This window comes from Colias eurytheme, chromosome 3 (genome assembly GCF_061535395.1).
Source record: "Colias eurytheme isolate Ceu_HAF_F1 chromosome 3, ilColEury1 Martin Lab GWU primary, whole genome shotgun sequence".
In the NCBI taxonomy this organism is placed as follows: domain Eukaryota; kingdom Metazoa; phylum Arthropoda; class Insecta; order Lepidoptera; family Pieridae; genus Colias; species Colias eurytheme.
This window is the reverse complement of record NC_142982.1, coordinates 5648910-5667108: the sequence shown is the minus strand read 5'-3', so window position 1 is coordinate 5667108 and position 18199 is coordinate 5648910. Positions and strand designations below refer to the sequence as shown.

At 34.2% G+C, this 18199-nt stretch overlaps 1 protein-coding gene across 4 annotated transcripts; it reads left to right on the top strand.

Annotated features, from left to right (window-relative positions):
- The first annotated feature begins 1280 nt into the window (after positions 1-1280).
- On the top strand, positions 1281-17199 carry LOC149909579 (bromodomain-containing protein 3-like). 4 transcript variants are annotated; one of them, XM_090119620.1, is made up of 21 exons: positions 1281-1423; positions 3968-4029; positions 4165-4310; positions 4389-4445; positions 4626-4796; positions 4875-5069; positions 5150-5416; positions 5565-5663; positions 5752-5901; positions 5990-6169; positions 6260-6507; positions 6746-7074; positions 7899-8120; positions 8296-8454; positions 8535-8657; positions 9191-9307; positions 12523-12590; positions 12669-13715; positions 13804-13946; positions 14391-14574; positions 15981-17199. In XM_090119620.1, exons 3-21 carry the CDS (start codon positions 4266-4268, stop codon positions 16044-16046), a joined length of 3870 nt encoding a protein of 1289 aa, XP_089975746.1. In that variant the 5' UTR covers positions 1281-1423; positions 3968-4029; positions 4165-4265; the 3' UTR covers positions 16047-17199. The 4 variants fall into 4 exon arrangements, with proteins under 4 accessions (XP_089975746.1, XP_089975745.1, XP_089975747.1 ...); XM_090119619.1 differs by having other exon boundaries at positions 7887-8120; XM_090119621.1 differs by having other exon boundaries at positions 4385-4445; positions 7887-8120.
- The last annotated feature ends 1000 nt before the right edge of the window (positions 17200-18199 follow it).

The following is an 18199-nucleotide window of genomic DNA, read 5'->3' as shown; positions in this document are numbered from 1 at the left end:
TTGAGCTATATCAAGCTGAAAACTGTTTATGGAATCCCAAAAATATGTGTATAGCCAGCATCCACCACCTTCTTTTTTTCCATTTCTTTTTAATAACTCTACTGCGATGCACACTCAAGTAGTACCTAGTTAAAAGTACTAAATAAATAAATAGCCGCAGCAGCTACGGTCTCAATATCCATTTTTTAAATGTTAATGTGCGAGTGCGAGTTGAGTCTGCCAAGAATGAACATAGACTGATATCGACCTACAGACGTGTGGACAGCTCGTGGAAATTCATCTGCGGACGCATCTGCCAGAGTCCGCGGACGCATCTGTTGACGTGTAGAGGAGGCTTAAGATTTATGCCGATTTATGCAATCAAGAATTATTGCTAAATTTAAATCTCAATTATTATATTAAAATATACTGTTAAGTGTTAACTCTACTTTAAGGCACAATAATTTTACAGTATTCCTAATACCTTTAATGCTGTACTTACACAATCGAATAGCGTTTTGATGCGAATGTGTGAGTTTTGTGTGCACAGTTTTTCGCGTTAACAATAATAAGACGCGAAAAAACTGTGCACCCGACCCGAAAATCACGTATTGTTGATTTTTCAGATGCAAATCTAGACGCTTGTAGACGAGATAATATAATAAATGATACGATAATCGAAAATAAATATGAATATATAATTAAGTATACATATATAATATTATATTGTAGAAATAAGATGTTTGGAATACGCTATTTAAGACGCTATACGGTTGAATATAATATTTTACGTTCTTGCGAGTTTTTTTTTGTACAATAATTATTATTATTTATAAGGTATATTAAGTAAATTATATTACCAATCAACTAATCAATGATTTTTCCTGATATTTTCAATATAGAAACTATTCTAAGACATATCACATATGGTAACATTAAAAGTTGGCAGCATTGTGCATTGCGCCAACATTTTGATGGCAATGGCCTATGATAGAAAGGAAATTGAATTTCTAAAGTATGTTCTATTGAATCGTACTTTTTCTATGCAATACGATGTCATCACCACCAAAAAACTAGAAAAATGGATTTTATAAATATTTTGTAGTAAAATTATCGTAATATTTATATTTACAGAAATAAAAAGTGATCATTAAATTTTAGACATGAATATAGACGCTCATCACTTGCTTCGCGCTTGGCGGCCATGTCTGAAGCTCGGTTGTTCTTTAGCGAGTTCGTGTTGTGCTATTCACGGTTTTAATAAAAGGACTGTGTTTATTGTTGGTCTCATACAATGAAATAATAACTATATTTAAGGACTATGAACTTCATTATAAGTGAAGTGTTGGGTAAAATTGGGCAAAACTATAGGAAAAGCTATTGCAGGAGTAACTCCAACATCGTATTTTTAGTTCATCCGCCATATTGGCATTAATATACCTTCGTAAGTCTTTTTTCTTAATTTTAAGCTTTCTTAGGACTTAAATCACTGTATTTTTTTGCTATTTATGTAGTATTTTGTTAGGACTTTACTTATGTATAAAGGTACATTGTGCATGTTACAAATATTAAGAAATTTTCAAGATATTGTTCGTGGCCTCTTTTAGGTAACTGCTAGAAATTCTTTTGCACAATTTATTGAATATTTATACGCTTTAAGTTATTAAAACCATATCTTTTGTTTATTTTTACTTAATTAATTTGTTTCCTACCAATATATGTTTATATGTAACGTAACTTGTAAGTCGATAAAATAATGTATGTTCTCCCCTATTTTACTCATATTTTCAGTATTGTTTGTATGTTTTCGTTAAAGATAATGGAAATACAATGTTTTTTAACCTTCAATCGTAACTTTTATTCTTACAACAATCCCTTATATCCTGAAATAATGGATTAGTAGAAGGATCATTTCATAGATTGTTCTAGAAGCTTGAAACGCATGTTACATACGCTTCGGCGCCAAATTTCTCAAAGTACAGTTTGTTGGATAGATGTAGGTCACCAGAACTTAAAATTTTCTGTTTGTTTTGACTACTTAAAATCATAACTGAGTTATACTGATACGGTATATAAACAGGCAAAAATAAACATTCATTCACTTATTAGCCTAGCATTTAGCCAAATACAACGAAAGAACCATTTTTTTTCTTCAAAACAAGTGTTTATAAACAAGGCCAAGTAATATGTAGGTAGCAGTTGTATAATAATAAATATTATTCAATAGCTATTTTAAACTTAATTTAAAATTTTTAAACACATTCACCAATATCATTTTATTCAAAACCAAAGCATTTATTAAAAAAAAAGAAAACATAAATTTCTTTTGGCACTTGTTAATAAAGTTTAAAGATCACATTTATGTAGGTAACATCATTAAAATGTAAATGTTTTAAAAGGTTTATTATATCGTACTAGCCGCTCCGCGCGGTTTCACCCCCGTGGCTCCTCTCCTGTTGGTCGTAGCGTGATGGTATATAGCCTATAGCCTTCCTCGATAAATGAGCTATCTAACACTGAAAGAATTTTTCAAATCGGACCAGTATTTCCCGAGATTAGCGCGTTCAAACAAACAAACTCTTCAGCTATATAATATTAGTATGTTATTGACAGTAAAATCTATAGTCTAAATCTATTTTAGTATTATAATATTAAATTTGGCACTTACCAACTTTAAATCAAGAAGCATCTAAAAACTAAATTTTATTAGATTTATTTGATATCTAGAAAACACAGTAGGGTTTCTTTATATGTATGTACATATAAATGAACAAAGTCATTGGCTTCTTATTACCTACATACATTTATATAAAATTGGGGGCTTTTGCATTTGAAATGCATTAAACATTTAATTTTTACATCGTGTATGACTGAATAATAGGATTTTAGTGCCATGAAAGTCATGTCTTCTGTAGTACATATTTAGCCACTCAAGGATATATCATGATGAAATGGTCAAATGAGAAATTTTGAAGTTGGTTTAATAGTTCCTGAGATAAGCGCCTTTAAACAAATTATTTAGCTATATTATCTATATAAATAATAATTTGTATTAACAGTGCCCTCTGTTATTTTATAATGTGCATTCATTTTTTAATTTAATTTAATTTTTTTAAATTTTTTTAACTTAAGTAAAGAAGCTATATTTTATGAATTCTTTATAAATAATATACAGTCAAAAGTCAAAACCGTTTATGGCGACATTGTTTAGAACAACATACCGGTTAAATTGACCAAAATCAAAGGTCCTGGCTGAGTGTTATATGACCGCCTTATCGAAAACATTGGTTTTTACGACATTGTTTACTACGACATACTGCATTAAGCGACCACATTTGGTTAATATTTTCGGAATATTATATCTGTAGAACGACCGGCTCAGCTGTATTGTAAACAATTTGAATAGGTAACTGTATCCACAAAGCACATGCATGCAGTACCTAGCCTGAAGGCCTGCTTCGTCATATCTCTTAAGTCAGTTTGTTACTTATCTTTACACAAGGCACACCAAAACATATTGTAAAGTTAACTGTGAAAATTGTAACATGTTGCAAAAAAGAAAACAAATCAATATCGAAGAAAAATCGCGTATTATTTCAAAGCTACCTGGCAAAAGAATATAGTGTATCACACTCGAAAATTTTAACTGTTTGGAAAGAAAGGGCGAAAATTCAAATCCGGTTGTAACAACTATCGGTTTTTACGACTCAATATGAGTAGTCCCTTCGATGTCGTTATAACAGATTTTGACTGTAATTGTTAAATGTTGATGATAAAACTTATTACAATCCAAAAGTGCTTGTAGAAGAATCTTATAGAATAAATGTTTGAGTTTGAATTTGAGTTATACATTCAAATTCTCAAATTAGTAGGGAAAGAAATATATAACAAGAATACATGATGGAATATTTATATAATTATATTGACTGATTAGGATAGAATATGCATAGTTTTATTTAATATAAAAATTAAGTTTCCTTCTTTTCAGAACCTGGCTCACAACTTAGTTGATAAGGAACTGCCAACCACAATCTGATCTTTGCTAGAAAGGTATGTGTTTTATAACGTGTTCATATAATTCATTAATCATTTAGTTAATGATGATTTAACATTTATATTTACTATCAATTACTAAATTTTTTATATCAATGAAAATTTGTTTAAACACTTAATTTATAATTCTAGGTGAAAGTTCTGTTAAATGTATAAAATAAGAAACAGTTAGGTGCAAAAGCACCACTTATTATTATGATAGAAAGGTTTAATGTTAAGAGAGGGTATAGCTGATGCCTCTTAGCCAGAAATTGGATGAGCCTCTTGTTACAATTGAGGTGAGTTTTGATCATTTCAAATGCAAATGCAAATTCTTTAAATAAATTCTACAGTTTTTGCATAACTTTGGCAGGTAGATTGCTGACTCCAGCACAATGCAGCAGGCAGTTGATCCCCTCGCCACGACTAGCACTGTAAGTATGTCTGTAAAGTAATGTTAAAAAATTCCTATAAAATGGCTTAGATAATTTTAACTTGGATAACTTAACCTGACTTTTAATATGGTTAAAATGCTTAGCTTTTATATATGGTAATAATAATTTATTACATTTCAATAAGTGTGTGGTTTATTTTATTGTAATGTATTCTTACAGCCAGCGGCGGAACCCATCAATGGGACGCCATCGGAGGAGCCTCCGCGTCGACAAGGGCGGATCACCAATCAGCTACAGTTCCTTCAAAAAAATGTCATTAAGGCTGTGTGGAAGCATAAATTTGCATGGCCTTTTCATCAACCTGTAGATGCTAAAAAGTTAAATCTTCCTGTGAGTTACTTTTTTGTACCTATACAATAATGAAACATTAATACTATGAGATAAAACTCATTTTTGCTATTTTTTTAGGATTACCATAAAATAATTAAAAAGCCTATGGATTTAGGAACTATCAAAAAGAGGTTGGAATCTAATTATTACTACTCTGCTCAGGAATGTATTCAAGATTTTAACACAATGTTCACAAATTGCTATGTTTATAATAAGCCTGGTGAAGATGTAGTTGTAATGGCGCAAACCTTAGAAAAATTGTTCCTAAATCGGGTAAGTAAGAACAAAAGTTAGAAAACAAAAATTCTTTACATTTAAAATTTTTTATACTACATTTATTGCTATGATTCTAGATAGCGCAAATGGATAAAGAGGAGAAAGAAATAGAAGTGCCATCGAACAGTGGTAAGGGAACTGTAAAGAAGAGGTCTGGTGGTTCAAGTGGTGGTGTGCCCGCAAGTAGTGTGTCCACACCGACAGTCGGAGCGCGAAGTACGCCGGTCAAGGCGATCCCCTCAACGCCGCTCCCAGCTTTCGTTGGTTCAACTAACACTACTACAACACCAACGCTTACGGCACCCGCGACACCCCCTGCTACACATGCTGGGCTCCCACAACAGGTGAGATATTGTTGACTTATCTCAGAGTTATTCAAAGTTAATGTGAAAATCAATCATTTATAGTCATTAGATGTGATATTACTTTATTTCAATGTGGCAGATGTTATATACTACTGGATAATATGTTTAATGGAAACTATGTGAACAGGTGGCTACTCAACCCTCAAACTTCCATGTGGCACAAGCTGCACCGCCTCCGGTGTCAACTATGCCAGCAGTTGCACTGTCACAAACTCAACCAGCAAAGGTACATATAATTTTTTATGGAAACAGTAACATGTTAATATAAATTTTTTATTTTAAAGTTATATTTCTTAAATATTGTAATGTATTAGGTTAAAAAGGGTGTGAAAAGAAAAGCTGATACTACAACACCTATGGGAAGTTCCTTTGAAGGAGGTTACACAACACCAACTATTGAACAACAGGGTGGGCCAAAACCAGCTAAAATATCAACAAGACGAGAAAGTGGAAGACAGAAAAAGGTTTATTTTCTTAAATTAATGGCTGTATTCACCTGTTATTTTGTTTTCTTATGAGGTTGTATTTTTAATTTATCTATTTAATTTGTAGACGGGTAGAGTTGGCGAAGATGGCTTTAAAATGGGAGGTTTGTCACCAGGAGTGGGTGGTGCAAGTGCATCCCATCATTCTGGTATGACTCCACAGCTGGCCAAGAGTAAAGAAAAATTATCAGATGCCTTAAAGAGTTGTAATGAAATTTTAAAAGAACTGTTTTCCAAGAAGCATTCTGTAAGTTATTTTTTTGTACTTAGATTCAATGTTTTATTTTTTTTTGTCAAAGTTAGAGTTATTTGTTTACTTTATCTTTTAAATCCACAGGGTTATGCTTGGCCGTTTTATAAACCTGTAGATGCAGTGTTACTGGGTCTTCATGATTACTTTGACATTATTAAAAAACCTATGGATTTGGGTACAGTTAAGAATAAAATGGATAATAGGGCATACAAAACAGCAGCAGAATTTGCAGCAGATGTTCGTTTAATATTTACAAATTGTTATAAATATAACCCACCTGATCATGATGTTGTTGCAATGGCCCGAAAGTTACAGGATGTATTTGAAATGAGGTAAATTTATATTTTTTATTTCTTAAATGTAAGTTTATATTATGGATAGCTTCCAATCTAATATATTAACTAATACTAATCTTTGAGCATATTATACATCTTTTAATTAGTATTAAAAAAATATATTAAATGCACATACATACTAGACATATTCTAAAAACAAAAAAAAAAAAACCACTGCTCTATATTTTATTACTCACATTTCAATTTGTATTAAAGGTGAAATTTTATTTGACAGGTATGCAAAGATCCCTGATGAACCAATACATGCGGGAGTACCTCACATGGATAAGGGTAGCTCTGCATCAAGTTCAGAATCAGGCTCTGAATCCGACTCTGAATCAGATGATTCAGAAGAAGAAAGAAATAATAAAGTAAAATTACTTGAAAAAGAATTACTTGCCCTTCAAGAAAAAATGAGAAAGTTGGTTGAAGAATCAAATAATAAGAAAAAAGCGAAAAAGAAAATAAAAGAAAAGACTAAGAAACAAGTTACTAATAGTGCTGTGCCTAAGACAAATGCTGTGCCTGCTTATACAAAAGTTAATAACATTGGAGATAATTTAGGTAAGTTATCATCTGTTTTTTTTTTATTTTTGTACAATTGACATAAATTTTATTATATATGTATTATATTTAATCCCTCAGTCCCGGAATCACAGACACAATAGAAAATCTATTGTGTCGCGGCCCGATCCGGCCGCTCGGTGGTCAATGGGTTAAAGACATTTCAAATTTAATGATATAGTCCTCCAAAATCAATAATCTAAAAAGAAATAATGTAAATTTAATGTATAAAAACATCCAAATTGGACTCGCTGAATGAGTTATATTTTGTGTGTTTTGGATTTTATCACACTAAATTGAAATCATATTATGTATATCCATTGTAAGGATATAATATAGCTATGAGAGCTCTGCCTCATAAATACGCCGTGGCGATGTATCCAAGGAGAATATTGATATTTAGTGTAGGTACCTAACTCACTTGGCAACGGTTTGGCAACATCGCAAATTTGGACATTTCATATGAACCGTTTGGATTCGTGCGAACGCGGCGTTGCCATGGCTTATTAGTGAGGCAGTGCTCATAACTAGAAGATACTATGATTATGATAAAAATAATTTGAACTAAAAAAAAACATATTCTGCTTGAGTCTCTTTTTATGTATCTGTTCCTGTTTCTTAAAGTTACTGTATATTATAATTAATATCTTGGTAAAGTGTCATACATAAAAGATTACACTTTATCCATTGCAATGTAAAGAGTGTCTAACATTTCATCTATCTCGTATTAGCGTTATTATCTTTTAACCAAAGCAAAAACGTTCGTAATGCGAATCCACAATAACCGTAACTCGTCCAATCGACTGACGTAGAGCACGTTCTAGCGTCGAGCGGGGTCCGCGGCAAGCCGGGCGGCAAGCGCGGCGGCGGCGCGGGCAAGGCGAGCTCGCGCGGCGCGCCGCCCGCCAAGAAGAAGAGCTCCACGCCCGTGGGGGCGCCCGCCGCGCGCCCGCCCTCGCGCAACGACACCGACGAGGAGGACCTCGCCAAGCCCATGTCCTACGACGAGAAGCGCCAGCTCTCGCTCGACATCAACAAGCTGCCAGGTAACTCACGAGACACTTACTATACATGTATTATGTTTGTATTGAATCAAGGAAATCTAAAAATTCCAGCTTGTTATTATGTATTACCGTAAACAGACATGAAATGTGTTCTTGATTTGATTATGTGTTACACCTGAATTATTATTAGGTTAATGTATTTTTTTTGTATTTTTAGGTGATAAGCTAGGCAGGGTGGTTCACATAATTCAAAGTCGAGAGCCTTCATTGAGGGACTCCAACCCAGATGAGATTGAAATAGATTTCGAGACCCTTAAGCCGTCCACCCTAAGAGAACTAGAAAACTACGTCGCTTCGTGTCTTCGAAAGAAAACACGTAAGATATTTTACTAAGATTTTGATATTGTTTTAAGATATTGACAAAAAATGTATTCTAATATTTTTTTTCTTCTATAGATCGAAAGGTTTCTGGTAAGTCTAAAGATGAACAAATGGCTGAAAAGAAACAGGAGCTAGAGAAGAGATTGCAGGATGTTTCAGGCCAATTAGGAACACATAAAAAACAGCAAACTAAAAAAGGTGGGTTTCATTCTATTTTATATTTTTCTTTACCAGATTTATTATGTGTACTGCAAAATATTAAAAATGTCATTATAGCTGTAACTGACATGTCATGACACGAATTAGTTATTAATTAGACCATTCTTATTTGTATGCAATCTTTAATAGCATTTCTCTCTATTGCCGCAATAATAAACAGTATCGTCGTACGTAACGCGATTTTATAATGTATGGTCATAGAGATCTAGAGAGATGCCAATCGCTTGCGCTGAGTACGAAACCGTGTCTCATTACAAATTTACGCACTCAACTGCAGTAAACAAAATCAAAACAATACTTCGCGTTGTGTGCGTGTCATTACACAAAAATATGATAGCGACTATTCGTTCGCACACTAGATTGTAAGTGACGTACGTATACAGCACCACTACAGCTTGTTCTTTTTTTGGGCATATTGCTGCGACACCGGCCCCGCCCCCTAACCATATTATCTCCCTTTAGTTTCTGTGATTTGTGTGTATGGTACTAAGTATCGATTGCATTGTCAACAGAGGGGTGCAAGGACGGGCTGGGCGGGGGCATGTCGTCGTCGTCCAGCTCGTCGGACTCGTCCAACTCGTCGTCCAGCACCGACACGAGCTCGTCCGACAGCAGCGACAGCGAAGCAGGTTAGACCGATTCACTCGCCTCTCGGCCCGACCGATGTAACATACGACTTAGCTTAGGATCCACTTGCATTTAAGAGCCGACTAGCCGTCGCGAAGCTCGCGCGTGCCCAGCGCCCGAGATCTATTGAGTAGTTTTAGGTTATTGGCAATTTTACATTAGATGTGTGAAGAAACTGAATTTAAAATACAGTATTTTAAAATGCGACTGATTGTGGATGGTACTCTGTTTCTTCATTGATGATATGCGATAATGCAATTTTTATATGTTATTCTAGTCTGAAAATATAATGTGACAGCATGAATGTTTTGAGAATGGTAAAAGATTCGACTCTTGTGATTCAGATCATCTCACACTCGGAATTTGGTTGTAGTTTAATGGGACTGATTGCATAGATAGTAGGATAATTCTATCTAGTACAGGTTGTTTATGGTTTTTTAATTATCTTTTATTTATTAATCTATTATTTATTTACTAAACTTATTTTTTACTTGGCAGATTTCTTTTCAAAAATAAATGTACAGGAGTACTTTCCGTTTGTATAATTTGTCTTTTTACAATAACATCATACATCTACTGAGTAAAGTTTTATAACATTCTTTTTTTTTAATTACGTAAACTGATTATTACTTCTACTTTCCTACTTTGAGGTATGTGATGTTATGTTTTATTGTTTTAATAAATGAAAACGAATGATGTCTTTCTGTGATACACATGAATTAAGGGTATACTAAAAATATGATCAGGTATTTTAAAAGTTCGTAAAGACAGATTCCGGTAAAGGCACAAACGTATCGGTAGTTAGTCGGAAGGAGAAGCCAGCTTTGGTGTGCGCTGACACTCGTAACCGGTGCCGGTAAGGTGAATTGTTTTTTGGTTTGCTTCTATGAACCAATAGGAAATACCTTTTCACATTAATATTTTTAACTATATCATGTCCTCAATGCGGTGTCGTTTCATTTGCATCTTAAAATATTGAATATCTGTATTGCGTATCGGAAACTTCAGATCTCACGGTTACTAATCGCTTTTGGGTGTGAATTCTGGCTATGAGTGAGTGCCATGCGGTAGTAGCGCAGGATACGTAGTGCAGGCGGCGTGCGCACAGCGGGCGCGCGCGCAGCGAGTCGCGCGCCACACGCCGCCACACGCCGCCACACGCCGCCACACGCCGCCACGCGCCGCCACACGTCCCGCCACACGTATTGCAAACAATTGTGTAAGGACGGATACCATGCTGGCAAGCAAACGTAGCTTTGTTCATGTTCTGACTCAATCTGTCGCCACGAGGATATTAATGTGACATGTTGTAGTTAAAAATTTTACTCATTGAAAAGGTATCGTTTATTGGTGATCGCCTGATGTTCGTATGCTTGCTCCCAAATTGAATACGTGTTGCCGAAACATTAACGACAATGAGAAATACTAAAGCTGGCCTCCTTCCTTTCACAAATTGTTTGCAAACCTTGATACGATTGATTGATGCATAATACGTTGTATTTTCATGGAATATATTATGTTATATTATATTGTATTACATTTTAATATACGGCCTAAGACAGAATCTTATAAATATGTATTGTGTTCTACAGCTGGATTTCTGTTTAGCTTTTAATTTTACAAAAATGTCAAATGTAGAAGGAGGGAGGATATCGGTGCAATACTTTGCATAAACATATGGCTAGGTGCTTCAGAAAAACTACAGTATGTTTTAATATGAAAGAATAGCATATTTGAACCCTACTTTATAAAGATAAATAATAGGCATCTATAAACTGAAAATTAAAGTGGTTATAAATCATAATTTGTAGCAATGGCGACAAAAAGCAAGAATTAAGGTGTTTACAATATTAGTAAAAATTACTATGTATCACCAACTATTCTATGATCCTGTCTTAGTATAATTATTATTTTTAATATATTAGAGGGATTAGATCCTCTAAATTGTTGTCACTACATTGATAGTTTTATTTATTTAACATAAAATTATTTAAAGAGTATATAACATTTTAAAAGAAAAAGAGACAAATTAATAATAATTTAATCGTCTGTTTTTTTATACATATTTTTTTACATACATTTACTTCCCTCTACTCAGTGTTAGGAAGAACTATTACCACTTAAGTGTCTTTAGTATATAGGGTTATAAATACAATTTTTTTTAAATAATGATGAAATATATTTATAAATGGTATTGTACGTTTATAAATTTGAAGAAGTAAAATATTGTAAATTGCAGCTACGTCTGTCGACGTCTTAATGTATTCATATTTAAGTGCGATTTTATTATGTATAGTGAACAGAATCTTATTTTATTATATGAACCGAATTGGTCAAACAGTATTTCTCTGTTTTTTAGAATATGTTAGCCATTGACGATTGTACATTCCTATTGAATAAAATATAAGGATTTTAACATTTAAACATTTTTAGCGCACTTTTAAAATAAACACGTTTTGCCCAAGTACAATTATAATTGAGATCTTTTTATTCATTAGCGATAGTTCACAATTTTAAAAGGCAGAGATGTCCGACGCTTATTTAGTTTATTTTTCATAATATACTCGTACTGCTATAGCTTATACCTTTAAGTAGAGATTGATTGATATATGGTTTTTTGTACTTTAACTTTACCTCTGCCCTAGTTTATTTATTTACGGCTTCTTGAACAGCACTGAGTTTATCTACATACCTTTACAAAGTGATCATGTATGTACTTGTAGATTGGCTTAAAATAACATAGGTGTAACAATATTAGGTGGAAATGTATTTGGTACAATTAATGCAAGTGTTGTTTGTATTGATGTAGCATTTAAAAAGTGAAAAGTGTAAACAGAATACACAATGTGTAACAAATTTTGTATAAGTTTTAATCAATCAATTATCATGACTTGTAATGTTTAGGTTTACTAGTAATAAAACTTTGTATATAATTCAACATAATATAATAAAAAATTAAGTAAAAACCTAAACCTGCAAATATAGTTTTTTTTTGTTATTCCCTGAGACCTGAAGTTTCTATGTATAAATAAATAATTATTCTGCGAATGAAACATAAATGCGCATTGAAGCGAAAACGCACCGAGTGTCAGAACATCAAAGCTAGAATTAAAATTCTTTGTGAAACATAATCAACGAGTAAGTATTTATATAAAGTTCAATAATCATTGACTACATGTGGCATAGAGTGCTGACGACAACACTATTTTATTTTCAGGCACAAATGTGGGGAAACAAAAGAAAAAAGTTAAAAAGCAAGCTCATCAGCTACCATCATCACAACCTGTAAGCCTCGATTAATTTTCTATTTTATTTTGAGCTTTCTTTTGTTGTATAGGTTTATTATACATATTATATTTTCAGAAAACGATCACACCGGTCGTAGCCCCAGTAACAGCACCGCCTGTTGTGCCACCCGTCACTAACGAGTTACCACCGACACAAGTTCCTGCAGAAGTCAAAGAAGTTCCAGAAGTGACACCCTCTCCAGCCATTGAATTGAAAAATCCACCAGTAGCTTCAGCGCCAATGACTAATCCCGTGCCAGCTACTATTTATCCCCCAATTAGTAATTTGCCAGATTCATCTAATGTCCCTATAGTGCGAGAAAGTGAAAATTTGAAACCTCTTAAAATGGAGCCTAGAAATGGACTCGACAAAGTGGATACGTCACATTACATAGATCCAATAGAGCGTTCATTGGCAAACATAGAACGCAGTTTGCAAGCAGATGTGCCTATGGATGTCAGCATTAGTGCTTCGGAATCGTCGATGCGCCTCGATGACTTTAATTTATCTAAACCTTCTATAATGCCCGATCCCTCTCATCATAATTTAATGGCACAACTTGGTGGTTTAACAGATATGACTCACGTATCAGAACCCATTAAAAACGAAATGTATCTTCCACCCGCCCACAATGGTTTCGTAGAGAAGAATGTGCAACATGAACGTGAAATGTTAGGGCCTGATATGAATCCTAACATTACGAGCATGTCGTCCGCGCCACCCGTGTCTTCTATTTTTGATCCAGTATACACGGCGCCGCACACGCACCCTATAACAGCACAAGCACATTTAAATATGCCAAATGTACCTAACATGATTGCTCCTGCCATAAAAAAGGAGGAAGTGAAACCTCTACTTACGCCTAAGCCCATTGAAGATCTTATGAGAGTACCAAATGTTACCACAAATAACATGTCCGATCGGGTGAAATATGAAATGGATAAAAAAATGGAAGATGCAAAAAATTCAAGCTTTGCCCAAGCATTTAAAGTCAAACAAGAACAAAATTTAAAGAATGCAAGCTCATGGTCCTCTTTAGCGCAAGCTGGAAGTCCTCAAAGTGTCCCAACGATAGGCACAAATAATCAAATAAAACAGAAACCAGTCATGGATAGTTTTCAAGTGAGTATATTATCTAAAATAAAAATATTATTTATAAATCATAAGGTTGAATTAGTATCGATAATTAATATTTAATATCTATTCTCAGGCTTTTAAGAAACAAGCCCGAGAGAAGATAGATCGGCAAAGAGCACTTATAGAACAGCAGGAATTGAGAAGAAAGGAACAAGCCGAAAGAGAGAGGCAAAGGCAAGAAACCGAAAGACGGCATCCTGAAGAGGAAAAAATAAGGTACATATACATTTAAACCGAAATATTTTAATAATTTCCATAAACAATTTCAAAAATGAGTGCAAAGGAACTTGAAAACTTTGATTATGTTTACATATTTCTTATTAAACTTAACTTTAAACGACGTAACATACATTAATTTTTTAAAGCTTATATGTAAAAAAAACCGTTTCGCGATAATGAGCAAAATAAGTATAATAGTTTAAAAAATCTAAAAAAACACGCTTTTTGCAAATTGAAAAATGGAATAATTTTATCAAATTAGTGTATTGTCATCGGTCCTCAATAAATCTACAAAGTTTGAACGAAATCTGGCCGTTTAAAGTGGGTCAAAATCGCGCCCAAAGAAATCGGTTACAAACATACATACAGGTGTAGCTATTAAAAAGCGTGTAAAATAGCAGTATATGAGGTGGGAAAATAATGCGTGTCGTGTGTTTGCAGGGCCGTAGCGAGCGTGCGCAAGCCGGAGAGCGCGGAGGTGGCGTCGCCGAGCGTGTCGCCGGTGGCGCGCGGGTCGCCGCCCGCCGCCGCCGCCGCCGTGCCCGCCGCCGCGCCCGACAAGCCGCCCGCCTCCGAGCGCGACCGCCAGCGCCAGCGCGAGCAGGAGCGCCGCCGCCGGGAGGCGGTACGTATCATATCGAGCCATTATCATATTATTATTGTCAACTCGCTGTCCTTTTTTTTTTTTTGACGTGACAACGTCTTATAATTCGATAGAGCCGGCTGCACGCACGAAAAAACATGACTCATGCGGCGTTACCCATAGAAATCTAAATAACAAGACACATAGAAGGGCTATAATGTCATAATTCGTATGAAAACCGCTGTCGCCAAAATCAACACATTCAAACCGAAAGCTAAACAGTACACACAAGTAAACTATGCCTTTTATTGGACAGCTTGATTTTAGTGAAAACTAACTTATCTATTAAATTAAGCATTTGAATATGTATACTAACGCACGAATTTACGGTTTATTTTAGAATAACATCCCTAAGTATATGAGACTTTTTGCTCCAATACGAACAAACGTGATAATAAGAATGGTCGACTGTGTCATTCATTGTTATTTCGATTACTATGGTGACACTCGTAATACTTGTAAATATTCTATAATTTTAAGGAAAAACGGCATTATTTCTAAAAAAAAATATTTTCCGATGAAATATTATTCCTTTATAAGTATAATTACAACTTGTGGAAGAATTTCCGCAATGGGAATTGCTGAAACACACCATGTATACACTCATACGTCTCCAGAGCAACTGAACAGTGACGAATGCACTGGTGATGTGCAAATCACCTGAGTGGCGACAAGGTCACGCACGCTTACGACTTCTAGTGTCTTGTTATTTAGATTTCTATGGGCGTTACCTCGCTCTGAGGCGTTCCATGTATGGGTTGAAGTGTGAGCGAGAGCGCGGAACGAGCGACAAAGAAGCACAATCGGACGTTGTCACGTTCAACTATCGTCAGTAAACCGACTTTACAGACAACCAATTTTTTTTTTAGTGGGGAAATCTTGCATAGATACCCACGGCCTCCGGGGAAAGGGCCGTGGGTTATGTCGGATTCCTATCGACCAAAACCCCACTGTGTTCCGTCAAGCCGCATCAACGACGGGGCCACGGGTATAGGTAGAATTCGTCCGTGACCCCATCAGCAGCAACTCGCTGTCCTGGAAATTAAATTCACATTGGAATATTAATATGTTCCACTGCTGTAAATAGTTGATTATGTCACCGTCTAACCTTTCTTCCGACACAAATCCTACCATAAAGACAAAAAAACAATTGCATATAATATTAGTGAGAACTAGCTGCGCCTCTGTTGATACATGGCCTACACAATAATTAAATGGAACTACAATTTAAAATCATCTATTTACTCATATCAGATATCAAATTGCAAACTAATTGATAAGTGCGAGGCTTCTGAGATTGGATTTGTTTGTTGTAAATACTCATGTTAATAATTTTATAAGTTTGTTTAAAATGCAATGTGTATTAACTAATAAATCATTTTTTACAGATGGCCGGACAGATAGATATGAATATGCAGAGCGATCTTATGGCTGCCTTTGAAGAATCCTTGTAAATTACATGGACTATACATTGTATTTCTTGTAAATATGAGTATATAAAATATTATCAATGCAATTTATACTTAATAGTGACAGAATGACACCTGAGTGATTTTGTGACTCGTTTTGTGTGTGGAATTGTTGACTAACATGTGGTTAAGTGCTGTGAATAGATATATTTACTAAAGTTAAAACTGTTGTACCGTCGTTCGGCGCAGTCGCGCGCAATGGGTCTCGCGAGGGGTTGCATTTTAATGTAATGTGTATTATATAAGTTTGTATGCAAGTTCTCGGTGTAAACTCTCTTTACATTCGTAAGCCTATATATTTATATTTTGTTCTAGAAGCGTCTTCTACCTTCCAATTTGTTTTATAGTATGTACTAATTAAAAGTAGTAATTTGAAATATTAAAAAATCAAAAAAATTATTTTATATAATTCATAAATAGACGAATCAGCTTATTATGAAACCATGAACTCTGTTAATTTCCATGCATTTTCTCATTGCATGGCGGTTTCTTCCTTATTTCTTTAAAATAGCGTAAATTATTATCATGTAATCTAATGAAATAAATTTTACATTAATCAATATGCAATGTGAAAATGGCGTGTTAAGTGTTTTAATATTAAGTGAAATTTCTGTTACGTGTTCGATTTTTGATAAATTTTCTTAATGTTAGTAGATTTTTTATCAGTCTGTCAACGACAAGCAGATCAAATGTCATACATTTGATTTGAAATATATTTATTTTACATTGGAACATGTCTTTTTATGTTTTGTAGTTAGTTAACTCCAGTGGGAAATTTTAGTAAAGTATTATCAACTTTCAGTGTGAATATTACCTGCAATACAGACTCCAAAACGAAATATTGTATATAATTAATAAGCAAATTTTATTTGAAGTCACTAACTAAACCTCGAAACAAAATTGTAGATAATAAATAAAGTAAAATATAATGACATTCCATAATGTAATCTGTTGTTTAAATTGATGTACAAAAACATATAACCACTTCGAGATCCAAAATATGTCCAAAAGCCTTCATCAAGTAGAAAATTTGAAGAATGGCATAGGGACATACTTTGGATTAGAACTGTATTTCGTTTTACTTTAAAAATATTTGTATATCTCAACTTATAGTTTTATTAAATTATCTAACAACAAATGGTAAAAATAATTCATATTTTAGTCCCTGAGTAGCTCCTTTAATATAATTAATTTTTTTGATGTGACAACACATTACTTTGAGAATAAAATATATACTTATTATAGAAAACTCGATGGCTAAAAAGGAAACCTTTCTTAAACTAATTCATCGAGTCCAAAATTTTACTGTTCCATAAGTCATCGAAGAGAAGCGCTACCTACTTTGTATAAATAATATACAACCCATGGACGTATAAAAAAAGACGGACGCCGTATTACGAACAAACAACGTGAAGCCACCATAGTAAGCTAGCGATCGTGTAAAGACAATAAACACGCACACACTCTCACCATAGTAAGCTAGTCGGCCGCCATTACGTCGTGAACTACCGACTGATTAACTGCGTCACTGTTTCACAAAAAATATTTAAAATGCCGTCTTGCGTGGTTAAATGGTATCGCAACAGTACAATTTTAAATAACAAAACACAAGGGATTACATTCCACAGGGAAGCAAGTTATTTCTTTTAAGTTTTAATGACAAAATTATTACGGCAAAATTTATAGAAAAAAATACAGCCGCCATTGTCATCAGGACAGCTGTTGCCATGGCAACATGGCACACACACATGGATGTTTCGCCGCCATTACTAGGCTTCACTCAATGTTTAGGCGATATACCGTCCGTCTTTTTTTATACGTCCATGATACAACCTAATTGGGGACTTGAAAATCTCAAACTAAAAGTTTCTTATCGATAAGAAGTTCCAGTATTGCCACAAACTGGGATGATAACTGACGAAACGTCAATAAATTTTAATAAAATCCTTTTTTTTATTCATATTTTTATTTTTCTTTTAGTACTTAAGCTACATTACCTGTGATTACAGCCAAGTATCATAAAAATCCTGTCAGTACCTAGTTTGCGCTTGAAGAGTTTATAATATGGAGGAACAACCTTCATTGCGCCAGTTAGGATTGTAGAAAGTAATCTGAGATTATTTATTCTATAAGCAATA